Source organism: Euprymna scolopes, chromosome 14 (assembly GCF_053919585.1).
Source record: "Euprymna scolopes isolate OS-2025 chromosome 14, ASM5391958v1, whole genome shotgun sequence".
Classification (NCBI taxonomy): domain Eukaryota; kingdom Metazoa; phylum Mollusca; class Cephalopoda; order Sepiida; family Sepiolidae; genus Euprymna; species Euprymna scolopes.
The window spans coordinates 149,860,005-149,883,094 of NC_136495.1; the positions used below are offsets into that span (position 1 = coordinate 149,860,005).

At 29.7% G+C, this 23,090-nt stretch overlaps 1 protein-coding gene across 1 annotated transcript in view; it reads right to left on the minus strand.

Annotated features, from left to right (window-relative positions):
* LOC145293286 (ethanolamine-phosphate phospho-lyase-like) overlaps positions 1-23,090 on the minus strand; it is a 132,070-nt gene that overhangs the window by 34,432 nt on the left and 74,548 nt on the right. Inside the window, exons 3-4 of the mRNA XM_080139889.1 lie at positions 8,298-8,457; positions 5,240-5,314 (exon numbers count right to left, since the gene is read on the minus strand). Coding sequence (XP_079996015.1) covers positions 5,240-5,314; positions 8,298-8,457 — 235 coding nt within the window. The remainder of the gene's footprint in view (positions 1-5,239; positions 5,315-8,297; positions 8,458-23,090) is intronic.

The following is a 23,090-nucleotide window of genomic DNA, read 5'->3' on the forward strand; positions in this document are numbered from 1 at the left end:
AAAGTTGTTTAAATTCTGAGTAGTTGGTTGATTGTTGAATTTTCTTAATGCAGCACATCGTAGCCTGATAGCCTTTTTACAGTCATTATTAAACCAGGGACGATTATACTTGGTTGATGATTTTGTTTTAGGAATACATTCTTCTGCTATTCAGATAATGGTATCTGTAAAGTGAGTGATTGGGTCTTTCTCACATTTTTCAGGTAGGAGTTTGTGTTTGCATAGTAATTTGAATTCATTCCAGTTAGCTTTTTTAAGGTTCCAACGAGGAATTTTTGAGATTATTTCAGGACCAAAATGTTCTAAAGTTATTGGGAAGTGGTCACTTCCACAGGTATCTATATGCACTGTCCAATTGTAATCTATAAAGATACTAGGATCACTTATAGAGAGGTTAATTGCTGAGGACGAATTTGTAGCGGAGTGAATAAACGTTGGTTTTTTGTTGTTATATATGCATAGATTGTTGTTGTTGATAATATTTTCTATAGGGATTCCTTTTCTATCCGTGTTTGAGCATCCCCAACTAATATTATGACTATTAAAATCGCCTAATAAGGGGTGAGGGAGTTGGTTGATGAGTTTTTCTATTTCGGTTTCATCTATGGGGTCGTTTGGAGGCAGATAAATGGAGCAAATTGTGACCGTTCTATGTAGGGTGGCTGTGACAGCAATTGCCTGTAAGTTAGTTTGTAGATTTATTTGGCTTTGTGCCGTGTTTTTGTTAATGAGAATGGATGTTCCTCCTGAAGCTCTATTTGGGTTATTTGTTGTATAGTTGTATTCAGTAAAACTTTGAAGATTGATATTTTCAGATGGTTTTAAAAAGGTTTCTTGTAGGCATATTATTGTGGGACATAGATCGGATATCAGTAGAAGTAATTCATTCCGGTTGGCTTTTATACCTCTGCAATTCCATTGGATTATTTTGTTGGCCATAGTTTAGATTTTATGTATTTGATTTTCCTTTTGTCTTGGGAATAGGGGTGTTTTCTTTTTTATGGGGGTTTAGAAGTTTTGTCTTCTATTTCCATTGTTTCCAAGGAGGTTTTAAATTTATTTTGGTCTGTAGTTCTTGTATTTGAATCATTGGACTGTTTCATGTGCGTTTGAGCACTTGTGAGCTTTTTATCATTGGTAGATTCGGTTTCTGTTTCCATGGCTTCTGGTTCTTTGTGTTCAATTGGTTTGTTAGCTTTTATGCTTGATTTATCTCTGCTTTTAGATGTTGAGCGAGATCGTGGTTTGGTTTTTGTGGGGCTGGTTTTCTTTGAGGAATTTTTCCCATTTATTGTTCTTGTCTGTTCGGATGTTTTTGGAGAATCTTTATTTTTTTGCTTGTTGTTATCTGTTTTTATATTAGAACTCTTGTGGGGGATTAAGGGACTTTCCTTATTGTTGGTATTCTGCTCTTCAGAGTTCTCGATCTCCAATATCTTAAAGCTATTGGAGAGGGGAATTTGTGGGTTTATTTGTAGTTTTTGTTTAGTTAAGTTTGGTTCTGGTTTGTTTTTTTGGATTTGTTTCTGGTCTACTGGGTGTGGCGTTTGGATTTTTGGTTCCAGTGAGTTTTTTTTCATTTCTTCAATTGTATTTATTAATATTTTGATTTGGTTGGTGAGGTCTTGGATTTTAATATCGAGGTTTGTTGTGCAATAATTGTCATTGTGTTTATTTGTGTTGGGAATATTCTTTTTGGTTATTTCGGAATATTTAGCTGTTATTGCCTTTTTCCTCGCTTCTGGGTAGGTGATGTTTAATGAGTGTTTAATTTTAACAATTTCTTTTTCTTTTTTCCAGATTTCACAGTCTTTGGAGTAGGCACTGTGATTTTCTGTACAATTGGCACATTTATAAGTTTTTTGACAGTTGATATGATTGTCGTTTTCTCCACACCTTCCACAAACTGGCTGGCGTGTACATCGGTCCTGATGATGACCAAACTTTTGACATTTAAAGCAACGCAGTGGGTTGGGGATGTATGGTTCGACTCTTAGTTTCTCATAGGCTATTTTTATTTCTTGTGGAATTTTTTGTTGGTAAAAGGTTAATATATATGAGTGTGTGTTTATCATTTCTCCATTTTTTTTAATTTGAATTCTTCTGACATCCGTTACATTTTGTTCTTTTAGATTTGAACGGATTTCGTCGATGGAGCAAAGTGAAAGTTCAGGGCTTTTCACAACTCCTTTGCATATGTTTAGTGTTTTGTGAGGGTACGTTTTTATTTTTATATTGTCAAAATGTTTCCATTTTAAAAGTTCATCTGCCTGTGTTTTGGTAAGAATTTCTATCAAAAGATTACCATTTCTTAATTTTTTCACTAGTTTAGGTTTGACCCTTTCTGATAGTATTTTTTCTATCTTGAAGGGGGAGAGTTTGGTTAAAAGCACTTCTACAATTGACTCCATTACTATGAAGTTTGGATAGTTATCCGATTCCTCATTCGTGTCACTGTCCGAACTGTCTAAAAATCTTTTTTTACTTGGATTTTTATAACTCATATTGGGTTCGGTTTTTTTTAATTCATCATCCCTGCTCCCCACCCACCTTGGAGCCCTACTTGGGATGCGCACAGGGGGGAAGCCCATTCGCCTTGGCAACAACAGGGTTACAGGTATGATATACTTGTACATAATGTAGGCTTCGAGCACTCGTGTATCTTAATTTCTCCCATCCAAGTAAAATATGGGAAAGATCAGAGAAAAACATCCATGTCTAGTCCTTGTTCACTATATACAATTGACCCTCAGCCACCACTTTCACCACTTGTTTGGGGATCAGTATTGATGGGGAAGTGTTGTGTATTATTTAGATTTGGTGTAGATTGTATGCGTATAAGTGGTGAGCTAGACGTGACCAGCCGATTGATCGGATCGGGCCTCTCCGATCGCCCGTCTGGCCCAGTACGAGGCCAAAGTGGAGTGTTGCAACTGATACCTTTATTTCCCTAGGTATCAGTTGCTCAGCCACCAGGATCCTTTTCGTAGACATTACGGGATGCCACCTACGGCCAACAGGTGGCCCCATTGAGGGACTTTTACTCTCTGCAAGGGGGCAGTCAGTGTATTCTAATGCCCCACTGACGGGGTTGGGAAGTAGGAAAAAAAAAAGGGAAGGGGGCTGTTGTTTTTGTTTTTGCAGAACATAATTAAGTTTTACAAAAGAGAATAGGAAACAAAAACGGAAAATCGATGTAGGTGCATTTCGTCTCAGGAAGCCAATAGACAGCCTGATCTGGTAGCACCAGTCGACCCTTCGGACGACAAATATCGAAAAATTGGCTAAAAACATTAATTCCTTCACCATTAACTGCCATTTTTCTACAAGGAGGGGGGTCTCCTTTTTTTTCCAATATTTTCGAAAGTCATCCCCTTTTTTCAATTGACTAGCCTTAATTTAAATCTTCCTACTGGCTCTTGTGGAAAAAGCATGCTCCAAGTTCGAAACCTGTATTGAGGCAGTGATTGAGGCTGCAGGCAACTACATTGAATAGATGTCAGCTCTACTACATAATCAAGTTACTTGAATTGATTTTTTCAATAAAAATTTTAAAATAAATCTGTAGTGGGGTTTTCTTTAGGGTGACACTTATCATTCCACATTGTACACATGAATGCATAAACACCAAGTTTAGCCACAGGTGAGATAAAGTATTTAATATGGAAAAAGAATATGGAATAAAAAAAAAATAGAAATCCATCTAGTCGGTATTTAAAGTAGAAAAAATAAAAAGTCAATTATGTTATTCTGATCAGTCATCTTGTTTTCCAGTTTCCACTCAAGTTTTATTTATGTATAAACCTTTAATTTGCGTATACTATCACTTGCTATACATACATACATACATATATATATATATATATATATATGAGAGAGAGAGAGAGAGAGAATGATTACGGACATAACAGCATAAAATAAGTACATTAAACTAAAATAAAAAAAATAAAAAAAATGAAGAAAAGAAAGAAAAAAGAAAAATATCTTGAAAGTGAATAAGCTAAATAAAAATTCCAGGAACAGATATTAATCTGTCCAGAAGAGTGTAAACAAACTCCGAAGGAAAACCTATTGGACATACCAAATATATATTCGTGGAAACATAACATAAGCAGTAACCAATAATCATGTGTTATAATTAAATGTAGCGAACGTGTAGTATAACGTGCTCGTAATGTAAGAGGGCAGAACAACAATGTTTATTAAGTTGATATTTTTAAGCATTTCTACACAAATAAATTGGAAACTAACGGCTGTTGCCAAAGTAAAACTATGTATATCTGTAAAATAAATCGGAAGAAGTATTTTTCATGGAAAGCTGTCTAACACTGATAATGTCTGAAACATGTAATGTCTGAAAAAGTAAAAAAGGAAGCGTTTATTTACATTGGACAGGCCGTGTAAGAACGAAGGAGTAATATACGTTCTATAAAGCATATAGTTCATCACTAATTGGAATGGCTGTGTAATTTCTCACGCAAAAAAGAAAATGAGAAAATGTAAAAAGCCAATGGGTAAATGTTGCTAGTGAATGTTTGTGTGTTTAGGTAAATTGAATAAGTACAAAATCCATCTTAGAGAATAGAGTTCCGCTAAAAGATGCAGTATGTGAGCCAATAAAATTGCAGAAAGGTTATGAATCAGGGAGGAATCATTATTTGGTAAGCAAAACAGTGATTGGCGGGCTGTGAAGCAAGGTTAATGAGAAAACGAAATAATTACAGTGGCGTAAAAAAAAACAAAAAAACAAAAAATAAAATAAAAAAACAATGGCCCGCAAGAAATATTTGGTAGTAATGTTAACTGAGGTGGGAAGAGTAGATGACAGTGAGCGGGTTAGTATTATGCTACCACCTCATAATCATATGCATTTGGGACATTTTTTTTTTAGGATTTAATTAGAAAGAATGAAGGCGGTAGGTAGTAGGTGGAAAACATGCATCAGATATAGATATGGAGCATGGCGGTTTTAGTTTAATGTGCGGACCGTGTGTTTCTTTTTCTATGTTTTTTTTTTTTTAGATGGGAATAACTAATACTCGTATAAAAGAATAGAGAAGAGATATATTCACACACATTTTTTTTGGATTTCAAGTTTTGCGCAAAATGCATACAGATATTTGATTAACTTTAAAATTTCTAAATTCTTGTGTCAGCATTACAATAGAACATATTAGCCATAAACTTTGTAAAACGAATGTTATTTTCAAGTAAATAATATCAAAACACAAATACTTACTGATCAAGTGTGACAACATCTTTTGATTTTGTGTGACATCGAGCAAGACGCAGAGCAAGATCATTGGCTTCAGAACTTTATGCAGGAAAAGAGAAAGAACTTCATTACACAGAGGCAAAATCTAATGACAAAAACATAACTACAAATTAGGTTACCAAGGCAGAACTTATGATTAAAAATGGTAGTTAATTAACATTCAAATGTAACAGTTTTAATTAATTTTTTTAAAGTATGATATAATTTTAAACGAGCAAATGATGGCCTATTTAGTACTGGTCATTTAGAAATGCTTTAATTTTAGTGATCTTATATGAGAGGACGGTATTGAAAGCTTTTAGATGAGAATTACACTTGTTATAGTGTCATGAAAAAAAAATTCTTGCTCACGTGATCTTTATTTAAATATACCCTTTTCATTCTTCTATTTTATTTTTCATTTTATTGTATTTTCTTTTTTTCTTTTGTTTTTTATTTTATTGCATTTTATTCTTTTTTTATTTTATTGCATTTTATTCTTTTTTATTTTATTGCATTTTATTCTTTTTTATTTTATTGCATTTTATTCTATTATTTTATTGCATTTTATTCTTTTTATTTTATTGCGTTTTATTCTTTTTATTTTATTGCGTTTTATTCTTTTATTTTATTGCATTTTATTCTTTTATTTTATTGCATTTTATTCTTTTATTTTATTGCATTTTATTCTTTTTTATTTTATTGCATTTTATTCTATTATTTTATTGCATTTTATTCTTTTTATTTTATTGCATTTTATTCTTTTATTTTATTGCATTTTATTCTTTTTTATTTTATTGCATTTTATTCTTTTATTTTATTCTTTTATTTTATTGCGTTTTATTCTTTTATTTTATTCTTTTATTTTATTGCGTTTTATTCTTTTTTATTTTATTGCGTTTCATTCTTTTTTATTTTATTGCGTTTCATTCTTTTTTATTTTATTGCGTTTTATTCTTTTTTATTTTATTGCGTTTTATTCTTTTTTATTTTATTGCGTTTTATTCTTTTTTGTTTTATTGCATTTTATTCTTTTTTATTTTATTGCATTTTATTCTTTTTTATTTTATTGCATTTTATTCTTTTTTATTTTATTGCATTTTATTCTTTTTTATTTTATTGCATTTTATTCTTTTTTATTTTATTGCGTTTTATTCTTTTTTATTTTATTGCGTTTTATTCTTTTTTATTTTATTGTATTTTCTTTTTTTATTTTATTGTATTTTATTCTTTTTATTTTATTGTATTTTATTCTTTTTTTATTTTATTGTATTTTATTCTTTTTTTATTTTATTGTATTTTATTCTTTTTTTATTTTATTGTATTTTATTCTTTTTTTATTTTATTGTATTTTATTCTTTTTTTATTTTATTGTATTTTATTCTTTTTTTATTTTATTGTATTTTATTCTTTTATTTTATTGTATTTTATTCTTTTTTTATTTTATTGTATTTTAATCTTTTTTTATTTTATTGTATTTTATTCTTTTTTTATTTTATTGTATTTTATTCTTTTTTTATTTTATTGTATTTTATTCTTTTTTTATTTTATTGTATTTTATTCTTTTTTTATTTTATTGTATTTTATTCTTTTTTTATTTTATTGTATTTTATTCTTTTTTTATTTTATTGTATTTTATTCTTTTTTTATTTTATTGTATTTTATTCTTTTTTTATTTTATTGTATTTTATTCTTTTTTTATTTTATTGTATTTTATTCTTTTTTTATTTTATTGTATTTTATTCTTTTTTTATTTTATTGTATTTTAATCTTTTTTTATTTTATTGTATTTTATTCTTTTTTTATTTTATTGTATTTTATTCTTTTTTTATTTTATTGTATTTTATTCTTTTTTTATTTTATTGTATTTTATTCTTTTTTTATTTTATTGTATTTTATTCTTTTTTTATTTTATTGTATTTTCTTTTTTTATTTTATTGTATTTTATTCTTTTTTTATTTTATTGTATTTTATTCTTTTTTTATTTTATTGTATTTTATTCTTTTATTTTATTGTATTTTATTCTTTTTTATTTTATTGTATTTTATTCTTTTTTATTTTATTGTATTTTATTCTTTTTTATTTTATTGTATTTTATTCTTTTTTATTTTATTGTATTTTAATCTTTTTTATTTTATTGTATTTTATTCTTTTTTTATTTTATTGTATTTTATTCTTTTTTTATTTTATTGTATTTTATTCTTTTTTATTTTATTGTATTTTATTCTTTTTTATTTTATTGTATTTTATTCTTTTTTATTTTATAGTATTTTATTCTTTTTTATTTTATAGTATTTTATTCTTTTTTATTTTATAGTATTTTATTCTTTTTTATTCTATTCTTGTATTTTCTTTTTTATTTTATTGTATTTTATCCTTTTAATTTTATTGTATTTTATTCTTTTTTATTCTATTCTTGTATTTTATTGTATTGGTTTCTTGCCTCAGTTAAATTAATTGTGTACAAGTTAGTTGAATAGAGCCTTGATAATGCCTTTCTTTTTAATTACACTACAACACTTGTAATAGTGAGATATGTAATAAAAATTGACAATAAAATTTGTTCAAAAAATAAAGGAGGTTGGAAGTTACATCAGCCAAAATATTGCAAGAATATCCAAGGGAAGAATAGTTAAAATACAAATTATCAATTCTCATTTAAGAAATTCAGAAATATTTTTTTTTTTTTTTTTTTTTACATGGAGTTCACCACTTATCAAGACCCAATGGCCACTCAGGGATAAGGGTTATTGTGTGCACAGTAATCAAAGGGATAGTGTAGCAATAGTATTGGAGAATTGGTAAGGTGTCATTACTTAGAGGGGCGGTTCATCAGGAATTTGTTTGTGTTGGACTTGAAGACATCCAGGTTGAAGTCAGGAGGGAAAAAGGCAAGCGGAACAGAGTTCCGCAGGCGTGCAGTTCTAAGAAAACTTGAAGCAATTTCTTTATTTAATGTTGTAATGGAATTTTGTAATTTTATTTTGCCATCATAGTAAAGAGATAAATACAATTTTAAAATTAAAAAATAAAAGCAACTTACCCAGAATTTACAAAATAGACAACAGACAGTGAAGAGGGCATTGTGGAAATAATCCGTTCGGCGAGAATTACCAGATTATCATGAAGGAATCGGATGTTTGTACTGAGAAGAGCCATCTGTTTTGAGCCCTCATTTACAACATACGGATGACAATGGCCAACTAGAAAAGAAAATTCAAAGACGAGAAAATCAAATTTTAGAATAATATACACAATACCTAAGGATTTGAAAAATGAAGTCAGGCAACTTAGAAACCAAACAATTTATTTTATTGTTTGCTATTTTTGACTTTTGGTTTCAACTCAGCAAATGAGTTGACAGTGGCAAACAAGATATGGTCCCTTCAGATTAATAACCATTTTCCTCTCACCTAACATGAAAGCTCCCTCCATGTTAATAGCTTTCTTGCCCATGTTTAATTATCCATTAAGTGGATAGTAAAAACTGGAAGTCGAAAAAAGTAGACAATCTTGACTATAACCCTTTTTACCTTTTTTTTTTTAAAAGATTTTGATTCACAGTATTTCTTGAAACAAATAAGGGCCGACGTAACATACGAACACATTGTACACTTATGCTTTGATAGGAAAAATGCTCTATTAGACTTTAAACTTGTTTTTTATTATCAAAGAAACTGGAAAGAGTAAAACTTTCTTCTATTTCTCTTCCCTTCTCTATAGCTTCCACCTAGCCTCCACCCAATTCTAACCATAATTATCACTCTTTCTCATCGAGATAGAGGCAGTGGCAATGTAGTGTCAAGGATATCTGGCTACAGAACACTAATGAAAATCCAGGAGTCAAAATCAGAATCCTGCATCCTCAGGTCATCTCTGCATCCGCGGTAAGTAAGCATGTGTTCTGCATGGAACCATAAATATTCTGTGTAAGGATAACAATCTTGCTTTGGTGCCGAGACATGTTTGTGCGATCTGTTCAGAATTCCAATTTATTTAACAAGATTCTGCTTACACCATTTCTTCACTAGAGTAAATATATATCAAATTTGTATTGTATCTGCATGGAAATACAATTGAAAACCTCCTTGAGTGGAGAGCCATTCTTGAAATAGAAAAATGATCCAAAAAGTGATGATAAAAAAAACTATCATAAAAAAAAATTATCCAATTGCAAATATTAAATGTAGTTGTCCTAAGCAAAAAAAAATGGTAGCATCAATCTAGTCAAAGCTTTGAATTGTAAAGAATTTCAGGTAAAAAAGTATTATTAATCCAGTCAGGATCAGCAGAGCTCCCTTCTTGTGTTGAGATAAAAATCATCAGCTCTGCTGTTTTAACAGCGTCGGCGACCACAGCTCTCCAAATGGTATTCTTGGGAAGACGAGAAAAAACAGTAGTTTCCTGTTGCTCCCAGATACCAACCTGGAAATTTCTACAACTCAGCACAGTACATACAGCACCTAGCTTTCCCAAATGGTAACCCATTTCGTACTGGCCAGGCTCATCATCACTTAACTTTAGTGACCTGACAGGAACCGGTGTGTCAACGAGATTGTGTCCTATATGAAAAGTACATATGACATGAAAAAAAATCAAAGATGCAGTATATTTATATAGAGATTCTAGTAATTGATTGGTTAGTTTTAAATTTCCATATATTTATATCAGATCTACTTCTGCGTTCAATGTTTAAAAAGGATGCATCCTCTATAGTATCAGACCTGACGGAAGGGTTAATTGCAGGTATAAACTGTTTCATCGCCTCAAAAAAGTTCCAGCCAAAACCTAACAGCCAGCCATGGTTCTCTTCAGAATGTGCTGCTGCCATTGCACACAGAAATCACTTTTTCCATTGCTTCCAACGTAATAGATGTATTCAGACTAAAGCTGCTTAAGGACTGCCTGCAACCACTGTAAGAAAGTAATAAAGAATGCAAGAGAGTTGTATGCTCAGTCCGTCAAGTCCAAAGTAACTGAGCAGCGGCTTAGTTCTCACCAGTTTTGGCAAATAGCAAACAGAATCCTGGACAGAAGCATATGCTCTATCCCAACAGTCATCAATGGACCCAAGGTAATCTCGTCAGCATCAGACAAAGCCAAACTCTTTGCCAAGAACTTTGCAGCTAATTCTAAACAGAAAACACGCTATGTGATATACAAATATCTGTATGTGATGTTGCCAAGCTAATCAAAAACCTTGATTCCAGTAAAGCAACCAGCCCTGACAGTATTCCAATTATAGTACTCAAAAAACTTCAACCACAACTTGCGCCTATACTTACAAAACTGTTTAAACGTTGTCTTAAGGAGAATTGCTTCCCATCACCCTGGACAATCTTATCAGTATGCCCTGTATTTAAGAATTCAGGTGATCGCTCATCCCCCTTTCAGTACAGGTCAGTAAGTCTCCTGTGTGTCATGAGTAAGTTGCTGGAATCTGTTAAATAGAGAAGTAATCAACCATCTCAGCAAAAATAACCTTAGTGACACACAATATGGTTTCCATTCTGCTAGATCTACAGCAGTTATGCTTATAGTTATATTTCATAGGATTAACGAATCTCTCGATGGAGGCAACCTTTCTAGGGCAATTGCTCTTGACATATCAAAGGCCTTTGATAGGGTATGGCATAAAGGTTTACTTCAAAAGATCTCCAGCTATAATATAGTTGGAAATGTCTTCTCAATTATTAAATCATTTCTCTCTGATCGGTTCATAAGAGTAGTAGTTGATGGGAAAAAAATCAGAAGCTCACAGTATTAATGCTGGAGTCCCTCAGGGGTCCATCCTGGGCCCAACTCTTTTCCTGATCTACATTAATGATCTTCCAAATCACATCCTTACATCATTCGTAGATATTTATGCTGGCGACACAATCATCTATGGTAGCCCATCTAAGACCGTAAACGACCAAGTTCTCTCTGATTCTCTCTTCTCTGATCTTGAGCACGTGGTACAATGGGGAAAGGAGTTGTTGGTTACTTTTAATGCATCTAAAACCAAGCTTCAAGTTTACATCAACGTTCTGATCCCCATCTGGCATCAATTGAACTGAATGGCTCTCGTCTTGGGGAGGCTTCAAGTTTTGATAAGCTTATGGGCTTGACCTTTACTCCGGATCTTAAATGGAACACGTACATCAAATCTGTTGCCAAGGCCGCTGGAAAAATGATGGGATCCTTCTATTGATCCAGTAGATATCTCGCTGCTGATGCAATTCTCTTTCTATATAAGAGCCAGGTATGTCCAAGGATGGAGTACTGTTGCCACATCTGGGCAGGAGCTGCTAGAAAGGACTTGTTCTGCCTTGATAGAGTTCAAAATAGACTTTGTAGTCGCGTAGGAGATGTCCTTTTCTCTTCCCTGCAACCTCTATTTCACAGAAGAGATGTTGCAAGTTTGTCTCTGCTTTATCCTTATCTTCATGGAAAGTGTTCGACTGCGTTTCAATCTATGGTCACTCCCCTCATCAAACTTTCACAAGAAACACTCGTCTAGCTGTAAATACTATCAAAAATTCCCCCCACTGTTTATCTGTGCCTAACCCTTAACGTAGATTCCATGAACAAAGCTTCTTTCTTAGAACTGTGGAATTGTCTTCTGTTTTCCTGCTTTCCAGCCGACTACAATATGGTTGTCTTCAAGTCCAACGTAAACAAGTTCTTGATGAGCCATTCCATTGTTAACAAATTTACCGAATTTCCATTACTAACGATTACTATATATTGTCCAATTGACTACTGTCCACTCTTAACCCTTATCCTCGAGTGGTCTCTGTGTCTTGATAAGTGGTTACGCTTATGTAAAAAAAAAAAGGTTAACACAGTGGCAAAAATATTGCAACAAATTCTATATCAAAAATAGAAATAAGATATCACTAAGATATCACGAAGATATTTTTTTGTAAGACTTTCCTATAATTCAATTTTAACTGAATCCTTATGCTAATTGTCAATATTAGAGTCGTCTCTCTTGCATTGTGCTTTTTTAAAAAAAAGCAGAAACATGTATGGGATGTCTTTCTGCGGTTTTGTAAAACATTTTTTTCACTAATATTAACAATGCCTATTCCTGCTGGCTGCGTGATTGATCGTTTGGTAATTACGTCATTTTTTGTTAAGTTATGAGTATCATTGTGGGTAGTTCTAGTTATTTGGGTTTCACTGATCATGAAGTTGTCTGCCGTGGTACGTGGCAATTCTGTTGCTGTGCAGGAGTAGATGACGTCTGAGTGTATACAGTCATTCCCCAGTGGGCAATTTTCGGGGGCATTGCAGTTACAGTTAGGGTATGTTGGACTTGATGTGTTAATATTTTGCTGTGCAGATTTTATTTATTTTATTATTAGAGTTTATAATTGTTTGCACTAGGTTAGGCATAGTGGAGAAGGAGATTTTGATGGTATTTTATTTAGGATGGGGTTGTCAATATTTTGGCGTAATGTAAGCAAACTATAAGGTATTTGCAACTTCTCTTTAAATTTTCAGATTTTTTAAATCATGTCCAAATGCATTTTATTTCCTTTTGGTGGATTGATTGTTGCTAATTCTTCTGATCAGTTAAAGGCAAAATAGATTCACTGATTGATATAAGAATGATTTTGTGCTATGAAACAGATACTGTCAAGAATTCTAATAATATATATATATATATATATATATATATATATATATATACACTTGTTTATTGTTATATAAACATGGTCACATCCTGCTGCTACAAATAGCCACTTGTTTCAATCAAACAACAGATATAATCAGGCAGCGACTTGACTATTCAAAAGTTCAATGAATAATAGATTTTTATTTTAGGTAGGAACTCTTTAAAAGTTGGAGTTAAAAAACTTAAAACTCAGAACTTTAATTATAAGATGTAAAGAGGGAGGGGGCAATTTAAATAAAGTTAAAAGATTATAATGGAGAGAGAGTGATTAAGAAGAGAAAAAAAAAAGAAATAGAGAAAGAAAATAGAGACAAAAAAATATACATATAATATAGAGAAGAAAAAGAAAAAAGATATAAATGGTTATTATAAAGAGAATAAGGACTAGAAGGGAAAAGAAAGAATGATGAGATATAGTTAGAGAGAAAGAGAGAAAGTAAGAATTAATAGGAAGGGAATCTTAAAGTTGCCAGTATATAGAAAAAGAAAAGAAAAAAATCTGCATGTCAACCAATTTATGAACAATTATACAATTCAGTAATGAGACATTATTACAAATACAAACAGAAAATACAATCTAAGCGTTAGAAATGAACATGTCAAAAAAGACAGCGAATGTATCCAACTGACATATATATCATCTAACATACGTCCACGAGTAATACCAACGCAGTTCAAACATACGTCTACAATTAATTAAGCCCTTTATACTAAATGATATAAGTTTAAAGTTTTCGCATTTTTATTAAATGAATATATAAGTAAAAGAAAAAAATAATGATAAAACAATATTAAAATTATTAATAATAGTAATAATAATAATAGTAGTAATAATAAAAATTATAGTAATAATAATAATAATAAAAACAGAATAAAATTAATATTTATTATCTTTTTAATATAACATATTTAGCCATAAGAGGGGATTAAATAAATTAAACAACCCCATCCTAAATAAAATACCATCAAAATCTCCTTCTCCACTATGCCTAACCTAGTGCAAACAAATAAATTAAATAGGACTAATAAATTATAAATAATATTCTACTAATATTTATGTATATAAAAAGAATACAATACATATTTATATACATACACACACATATATATATACACGTATATATATACACACACATATATATACACGTATATATATATACACACACACATATATATACATACATATAATTAAAGGTGGAACTCTATACTATTAAGTTGAAAGTTTAAGCTAGTTAAATATAAATATAAAGTCATATTAAATCACAAATTAATACATTCAAGACAGTATTACTAAAAACATAGATACAAGTACACATACATATAAATATATAAATATATTCAGGCCAAAGAAAGTAGTTAAATCAACAGAATACTCAAAAGTAGCGACACACGGGTAGATAGTAACAAAATTAAAAATAGTAAAATACATATGTATATACCCACAGAGAACCAACATACATATAAATATACATATATATAATTTTATGTATACACATACATACAAAACAATACACAAACATATGCACACAGTCATATACTAATATACAACAACGCACACACACACACATATATATACGCACACATAAATATGTATAATTCACATAAACCATATACATAGAAATACATATGAATACAAATTATTTGGCAAGAGTACAGATAGATGCATACACACATAAAAGCATACAAATGGACTGAATAAACACCAGGGGAGCACACAACAAAGGAGGGTATACAAAATGATATAGAAATGTATAAATCTAAGTACACACGGTCATAAAATAAACACAGACACATACATATACACATAGACACACAGGTATATAAGATAGGGGAAATAAAGAATGAAATCAGGCGAGGAGAAAGTATATTAATAGCATTTTAATAAATTATAGAAATCAGTGACAATTTTAAATTTATATAAATTTTATATCTAAACTAAATTACTTAAAAGATGGTTTTTATAATGTTTGCAATTAATTGAATTTTCGTGCTTCTTATTTAATAATTTATCTCTTTCTCTAAAAGTAAGTATAAATAATTTCTCATAAAGACATAGGTAGCAAGGTGAGTTTAAAGATGAACAGGTTTTAGCTTTCTTTAAAATTTTCCAATTTACTATTGGGGAGTAACCTTGCTCTACTAGTTCATTGTAATATTTAGACAAGGAAGTTCTATTTTTGTACTCATTATTTTCAAAAGAGCACTTGTGACCGGTAAATCTTTCTTTAAAATTGTTATTTGTCATTCCTATGTAATATTTTTTTTCAATAGGATTTTCCTTAGTAGAAATAGTTGCTTGGTACACTACAGAAGTAATTTGACAATTTCCTTTAAGAGGGCATTTTGATTTAATTCTACAGTTACACCCTTCGGTAGCAATGGGTGTGCTATTTTTGTTTAATATTTTGTTATGTTTTTTAATTATTTTTTCAAGGTTTTCATTACAGCTATAACTAAGTTTTATTGTATTTTTATTGAAAATTTTATGTAGTATGTTACTAATAGGGAAGTGCTTTTTAATTAAGTTTAAGAATTTCATTCCTACCCAAAATCTATCATTAGGCATATCCCCAAATCCATTAGTAAAAGAATCAGTGACAATTCTTCCAATCTTGAAACATTTAATAAACATAAATATTTCTATAACAGGGCCCTTAAGGATAGTGGTTACAAAAACACGCAAATTGAGTTCATAGAACCAACACACCCAAACACAAATACAAATAGAAACCGTAAGAGAAAAATCCTGTGGTACAATCCCCCTTTTAATCCGAAACTTAAAACAAATCTAGGAATGAAATTCTTAAACTTAATTAAAATTGATTGAAACAAATGGCTATTTGTAGCAGCAGGATGTGACCATGTTTATATAACAATAAACAAGTATTATCAGCTCTTTTTATTGAGCACTATCTAACAACCTCGTTGAATTCATTAGTCCATTACTTTTGAATAAAAAACCGAGTATATATATATATATGAAAGTAGGCTGCTCAGCGTTTCACATAAAATCTAATATATACATATATATTAGCAAATATATATTAGGCTGCTTGGAGTTGCTCAGAAAATCTTTCATTTTTGCTCCCTATACGTCATAAAATGTTATGACGTCATGTATGATGCCATAACATGTATATATTAAATATGCTATGACGTCATTGTGAACAAAAACAGGAATATTGATTTAATATCCACACGAGTGAATGTGAAAGAAAATAAGCCATTATAAAAGTTCTTCAACCTATGCTAATTCACCAAAAAGGAAAATGTAATTCTCAATTTTTAAGATGGAAATGGGGGATCATTCTATGCTGAATTTATATGCACAACTAATTCCATGCTCGAAATTCCAAAAATATTTTTTTTTTTATTGCATTCACACATAATCGCCTAAAACAATAGAATCTCATTTTTGAGGAAGTACTTTTAAATGTCGATATTTCTTTATTTAAATTTGACAAACTTCTAAATCTTTTTATATTTTATTCAAAGTTTTAATAAAGTCATAATAAATATATATTAGTCTGCTTGGAGTTGCTCAAAAAATCTTTCATTTTTGCTCCATATACATCATAAAATGTTATGACGTCATGTATGATGTATATGCAGAGATACTATCTTTAAAAGCATATCTGAGAAAATTGACAATGCCCTATCTGCTTATCCTTTAGCTAATATTCATGTCTGTGGAGACTTCTACATTTTTCACTTGTGCCACAATCAGAAAAGAAATACAATAAAACATGAATTATTTCGGGTGACCAAACAGAGTCAGGCCAGCAACGGAAAAATAAAATAAAACTTGTCAGCAGTTTAAACCTTAATAAACAACTGAACTTCAAGAAAGTCATATGGACATTTAGTAAATTGATGTTAAAAATAAATCAACATTTCAAAGGGTTTACTGAAGGAATAGGTGTAAATGAACTCTAGAATATTTATTTGTTTATCATAATTTACTGAATAAAAAAAAATTTAATTAGAATCTGAATGTTAAATCTGGAAATAGGATTCTTGGTCCTGTGAGTCATAGTTTTGTGTTGTAAATAAACAATGTTCGTTTCATTTTTTTTTTTTTTTTTTTTGTCAAGAAAAAAAATTAAAAGAATCGTTTTTTGGAATGAAATGAGGTTTAAATTTTTCCAATTCTGTACTAATTACAAGTTAATTTATTCCCATTGTCATTTCGAAACTACATGGAGTAAGAAATAACTTTAGTGCTTCCTTTCTTTGAACATTTGATGATTCAATAAATAATGTAACCAGTTAATTCATATATATATATATATATATATATATATATATTATACACACCGTACTTTGAGGCAATTGTGTTAACTAAACAAAGTGCTCTTTATATGCATGGTTGCCAAAAGAGCTCTTTTAGCATGTTAGTGCAATTAGCCCAAAGTACGGTGTGTGTGTGTGTGTGTGTAATATATATATATATATATATATAGGGCAATTAAGCTACACAAAATTTTCTGCATTTCATTCTCGTGAGGATTCGTCAGGCTATTGCATGGAACAGATGGCTACTTCATTTAATCACATAAATTAATATACGAAAGTATAATTTTATGTGTAAACTAAGTATTTACTTCAACAGTGCTCAATACATAGGTAGAGCTTAGTAGTAAGTTATACTTAATTGCCATATATATTTTTATAACTTACTACTACTATATATATATATATATATATATATATACATACATACATACATACATACACACACACACACACACACACACACACACACGGTACTGGATTTACTAGTCAGTTAATCAAATTCTTTGTTATTTACACACTCATTAATTGTTGGCAATGGGCACACATTTATCAGGCAAGAGTAATTGGACTTAATTCATTTGTTTCTTTGTCCTTTTGGCAGGGATCGGTTTCACTTCTTCGTGTTGAGAGCTGACCTAGTTTTTATCCGAGTGTTTTTCACTTACAATTTTATTTATAGTGCATTTGTTTATTATTATAATTATCATATTTGTTATTGTTATTATTTATTTAGGGTTTTTTTAATTGTTTTTTGTGGTAAGGTAAAGTTTATTTTGTGTATACATACGTTTGCAATTTCACTGCTCCAGTTTAATAAATTTTGGGATTCTTTAAAGTTTAGGATGGATAATTTCTCATTCAAACATAGTCTACAGGGATCGTTTAAGTTTCTATGTGTATTGGTCTGCTGTACTATGTTCCACTCTACTATTGGCGATCGTCTACTTTTCTTAAGCTCCAAGCAATGGTTCACTAATACTGTTTTTATTTAGTGTTTTTCATGTTTAAATGTACTTCTGTGGTCATAATATCTGCTTTTAAAATGCAGAGAGGTCATTCCTACATAATATTTATGGTTATTCGAGTTTTCTTTGGCAAATAGTGTGGCCTGGTAAACAATGTTTTGGTTAGGCATTTATTTTGCAGCAGACAAGTTCCTGTGTTCTACAATTACAATGTTTTTCCTCATTTCTTGTGTTTTTATTTCTATTCTGATTTGTTATAATTGTTTCTAGTACTTATGTTTTTGTATTATTTTTGTTATGTTGGTCACTTTTTATTCATTTTGTTATTTTCTTTTTTAATGCTCACCAATACTAGAGTGGAAAATAGTATGGTAGGCCAGCATATGTAATAAATAAGTTTAGATGTCAATTTCTAAAACCCATGTAATAAATAAGTTTAGATGTCAATTTTTAAAACACATGTAATAAATAAGTTTAGGTGTCAATTTCTAAAACCCATGTAATAAATAAGTTTAGGTGTCAATTTCTAAAACACAAGTAATAAATAAGTTTAGGTGTCAATTTCTAAAACACAAGTAATAAATAAGTTTAGGTTTCAATTTCTAAAACCCATGTAATAAATAAGTTTAGGTGTCAATTTCTAAAACACATGTAATAAATAAGTTTAGGTGTCAATTTCTAAAACACAAGTAATAAATAAGTTTAGGTTTCAATTTCTAAAACCCATGTAATAAATAAGTTTAGAAGTAAATTTCTAAAACCCATGTAATAAATAAGTTTAGGTGTCAATTTCTAAAACACATGTAATAAATAAGTTTAGGTGTCAATTTCTAAAACCCATGTAATAAATAAGTTTAGAAGTAAATTTCTAAAACCCATGTAATAAATAAGTTTAGAAGTAAATTTCTAAAACCCATGTAATAAATAAGTTTAGAAGTAAATTTCTAAAACACATGTAATAAATAAGTTTAGGTTTCAATTTCTAAAACACAAGTAATAAATAAGTTTAGATGTCAATTTCTAAAACACATGTAATAAATAAGTTTAGGTTTCAATTTCTAAAACACAAGTAATAAATAAGTTTAGATGTCAATTTCTAAAACCCATGTAATAAATAAGTTTAGGTTTCAATTTCTAAAACACAAGTAATAAATAAGTTTAGAAGTAAATTTCTAAAACACTTGTAATAAATAAGTTTAGATGTCAATTTCATAAACACATGTAATAAATAAGTTTAGATGTCAATTTCTAAAACACATGTAATAAATAAGTTTAGATGTCAATTTCTAAAACACATGTAATAAATAAGTTTAGATGTCAATTTCTAAAAACACATGTAATAAATAAGTTTAGATGTCAATTTCTAAAAACACATGTAATAAATAAGTTTAGATGTCAATTTCTAAAAACACATGTAATAAATAAGTTTAGATGTCAATTTCTAAAAACACATGTAATAAATAAGTTTAGATGTCAATTTCTAAAAACACATGTAATAAATAAGTTTAGATGTCAATTTCTAAAACACATGTAATAAATAAGTTTAGATGTCAATTTCTAAAAGCTGTCCAATGCATGCCACCATATAAAATTAATGTTAAACCAAATATGATGACAATGATTAGAATTTCCACTGAAAATCGAAAAACTAAAAATTATTAATTTTTATCATTTCTGAGGTCTTAACCTATTAGCAGCTGAATTAAATTTAACTTAAATGTAAATATAGATGCTTTTGAGCATCACATTAATGGGACGCTGCTGGGTAATGGGTTAATGGTGAAAGTTAAATTTCATAATTACATTTACATTTGCTATTTTAACTTCAAAATAAACTAGCTATCCTGATACAGTGTTGTTCAGGAGTATGTATTTTTTTTTTTTTTTTTGCATTGATAAAAATGGAAAATTCATTAGCTCAAGTTTATTAATCTTTATTATGGTAAAATATTCATTTATTTTACGATTTTCTATTTTCTTCTAAAACTAATTTTAAACGTTTATAGTAGCACTTCAAAGAGCACTGCTGGTTAAGATTTTGCCCATTCTCCATGCAATGGAGAATAAAGGGTTTTGGGTTTTCTTTTTTCTTTTTGCTTATAACACTCGTAAAATCAAATTTACATGAACCCTCTTTAATATAATGCAATTTGGAAAAGTTTATGTTTTACAATGTCAAGACGCAGAACTGACTAAAAAGAAAAATTAAAGTGCAACAATGATTCTGGAGATATTTAGACCTGTTTATGAAACGAAATACAATCTAGCCCCTCCACTTTTTAAACTTCTAACAAAATATACATATGTAACCTCTGAAATTATATTATCTGTACATATCCAACGTTATTCAAATTATATATATATATATATATATATATATATATATATATATATATATATATATACCAGCATTTCCAGGGTCGACATGAAGTTCGGGTTGGCCACACCTGCTATACTAAAAATATTGACATAATAATGAAAAACTGCTCAACTCCACCGTTACCCCAACAAAAATTTCAAAAATAAAAGAACGAATGAAAACACGAAAATGTAACCCCCACCCCAAAAAAAAAAGAAAAGAAATATGTATCAAACTCTCCACCAGATATTTTGGCAGAAGGGATACGAAGAAAAGTTATTCTCCGGATATTGAGCACCTTTTTATGACTAGATTCCAGTTTAAGCGAATTTCTTTTATGCTACCTCAGTCTAGAAAGATTTGTTTTTACGGTCTGTTGCAACAAAAACAAACTGTAAATAATTCAGTTTCAAAAATACCAAAGTAGAATTTGTGTTAACCAAATGTTTATGTTATAAAAATGATGAGTTATGACTTATTGTATTATTAAAAGAAAAAAAATAGTTACAATATCAAATAAAATGTGAAGAAAAAAAAACTGGTAAAAAAAACGTAAATGAAAGTGCTTTTGTTTTAAATAAAGAATCGTAGTTGAATTGAATTGTTTGTTTATTTTAAAATAAAAATTCACTGGACCACAACGTTAATTACGAAATCACGGAAATTGTTTTATTTAAACTAATTCCAAAAATAATTAGTGAAAGTTTTTAGCTTTAATATCCGCCAAAAAAAAAAAAAAAAAAAAAAAAAAAGAACACCATTCATACTTAAGGGAATTCAAACCGATTCATAAAAAAAATCAATGTCGGTAAAAATAAATTAAATATGTCATTAATATAAATCAAATTTAAATAATAAACTTAAATAGAAAACTTTAAATAATTCTCTTACTTTAAACACAACCTAATACACTGCTATTTAATAAAGTCGATTTTCCTTAATGTAATATGCAAATGACGTCACCTCTTTAATCTTATATTTTGCAATAATCATAATATATATAGGAATGAATAATCTTATCAAATTATGGATTTTTGTATATATTAATCAACTTGTGAACAAACAGACAGGAATACGAATATATATATATATATATATATATATATATATATATATATATATATATATATATATATATAGAGAGAGAGAGAGAGAGAGAGAGAGAGAGAGAGAGAGAAATGCTGCGAGCATGGAAAGTAATATGGTTAAACTTAGAAAAGTAAAAGAACTAGTTGTTTAAACTGGAAAAAAAGACAAGATATTCTAGTAAACAATATAATAAATTTATAACCGAAAATATTGCAGCATTTTTTAAAATTCAATTTATAACATTATATAATCAATTCTTAATGCTGCAATATTTTAAGTTATAAATTTATTATATCTTTTACTAGAATATCTTGTCCTTTTCTTTTCCAGTTTAAACAACTAGTTCTTTTATTTTTCTAAGTTTAACCATATTGTTACAAGAAAGATTCCTCTTTTCTTGTAAGTAAGAAAAACATTAAGTGAAAATGAGATTAGGATAGACCGAGATTTGAACTTTGTAAGCAAGGTTCAGAAATGGAAATTCGCATTGTTCAGTTTCACATAAAATAGTTTAGATATGTTGTTGTAAAAGGAATTTTGATTGTTCAATTCTTTTTATGAAAACTGAATTAAAATAAGGGCAGCTAGAGATTTAAATATGTTGAAAAATTTTGCGGGGCACTGTATATATAAATACACGCACAGTAATAATAATTAGTAATAAATAGCGATATTTACAAATAGATTGGTTGGTTGTTTTTGTTTTACAGCATATCAACCCTTTTCGGGTTATTTAATGCCGAATCCAAACATTTTGAAGAAATTTTTTTTAATAGAATATATTTGTTGTTTTCAAGTCGGTTTCTATTTAACCCATAGTTGGAACCCTAACAGGTACTACCACTCCGGGTCAGAGTGGACCTGGGAGCAATGGCAATTAAAGGGTGGCTCCACACTCCCTAAAGCCCACAAGCTGGGGACTTATCATTGGATATAGTTTAAGGTCATATCCAGGACCCCCATTGAGGGACTTTTACCCTCTGCAGGGGGGCAGTCGGTGTATTCTAATGCCCCACCGACAGGGCCTGAAAAATAGGTTAGGAAAAAATAGGAGTGAGAATTCTTTGTCTGCAGAAACGGTTTGGAAACATGTGTCGAACCACGCATGTTTAGGCCACGTGGGTCGATCACGTTGACAGACACATGTATGTCATCATGGCAAAAATGAATTCTCAATATAGGAGCTAGTTCGGTCGAAGAAGAAGGCAGTCGGGCAGAGAGAGCAGTCAGCAAAGGCAGTCAGAGGGAGGGCCCTTTTAGAAGCGAAGGGAAAACCTTTAATCATGTAGTCGACTTTGAATTCATGGATGTCATCGTCATTTCGACTGGTCAAATGGAATAAAAGAACATCTCATATTTTTGTAACTGCCGTCTTCGTGTCGTCTTTCTACAACAAAGGTAACATGTAATCATCTTTAATGAACTTTGTTCCCACTCATCGTTATTAATGAACTTTGTATA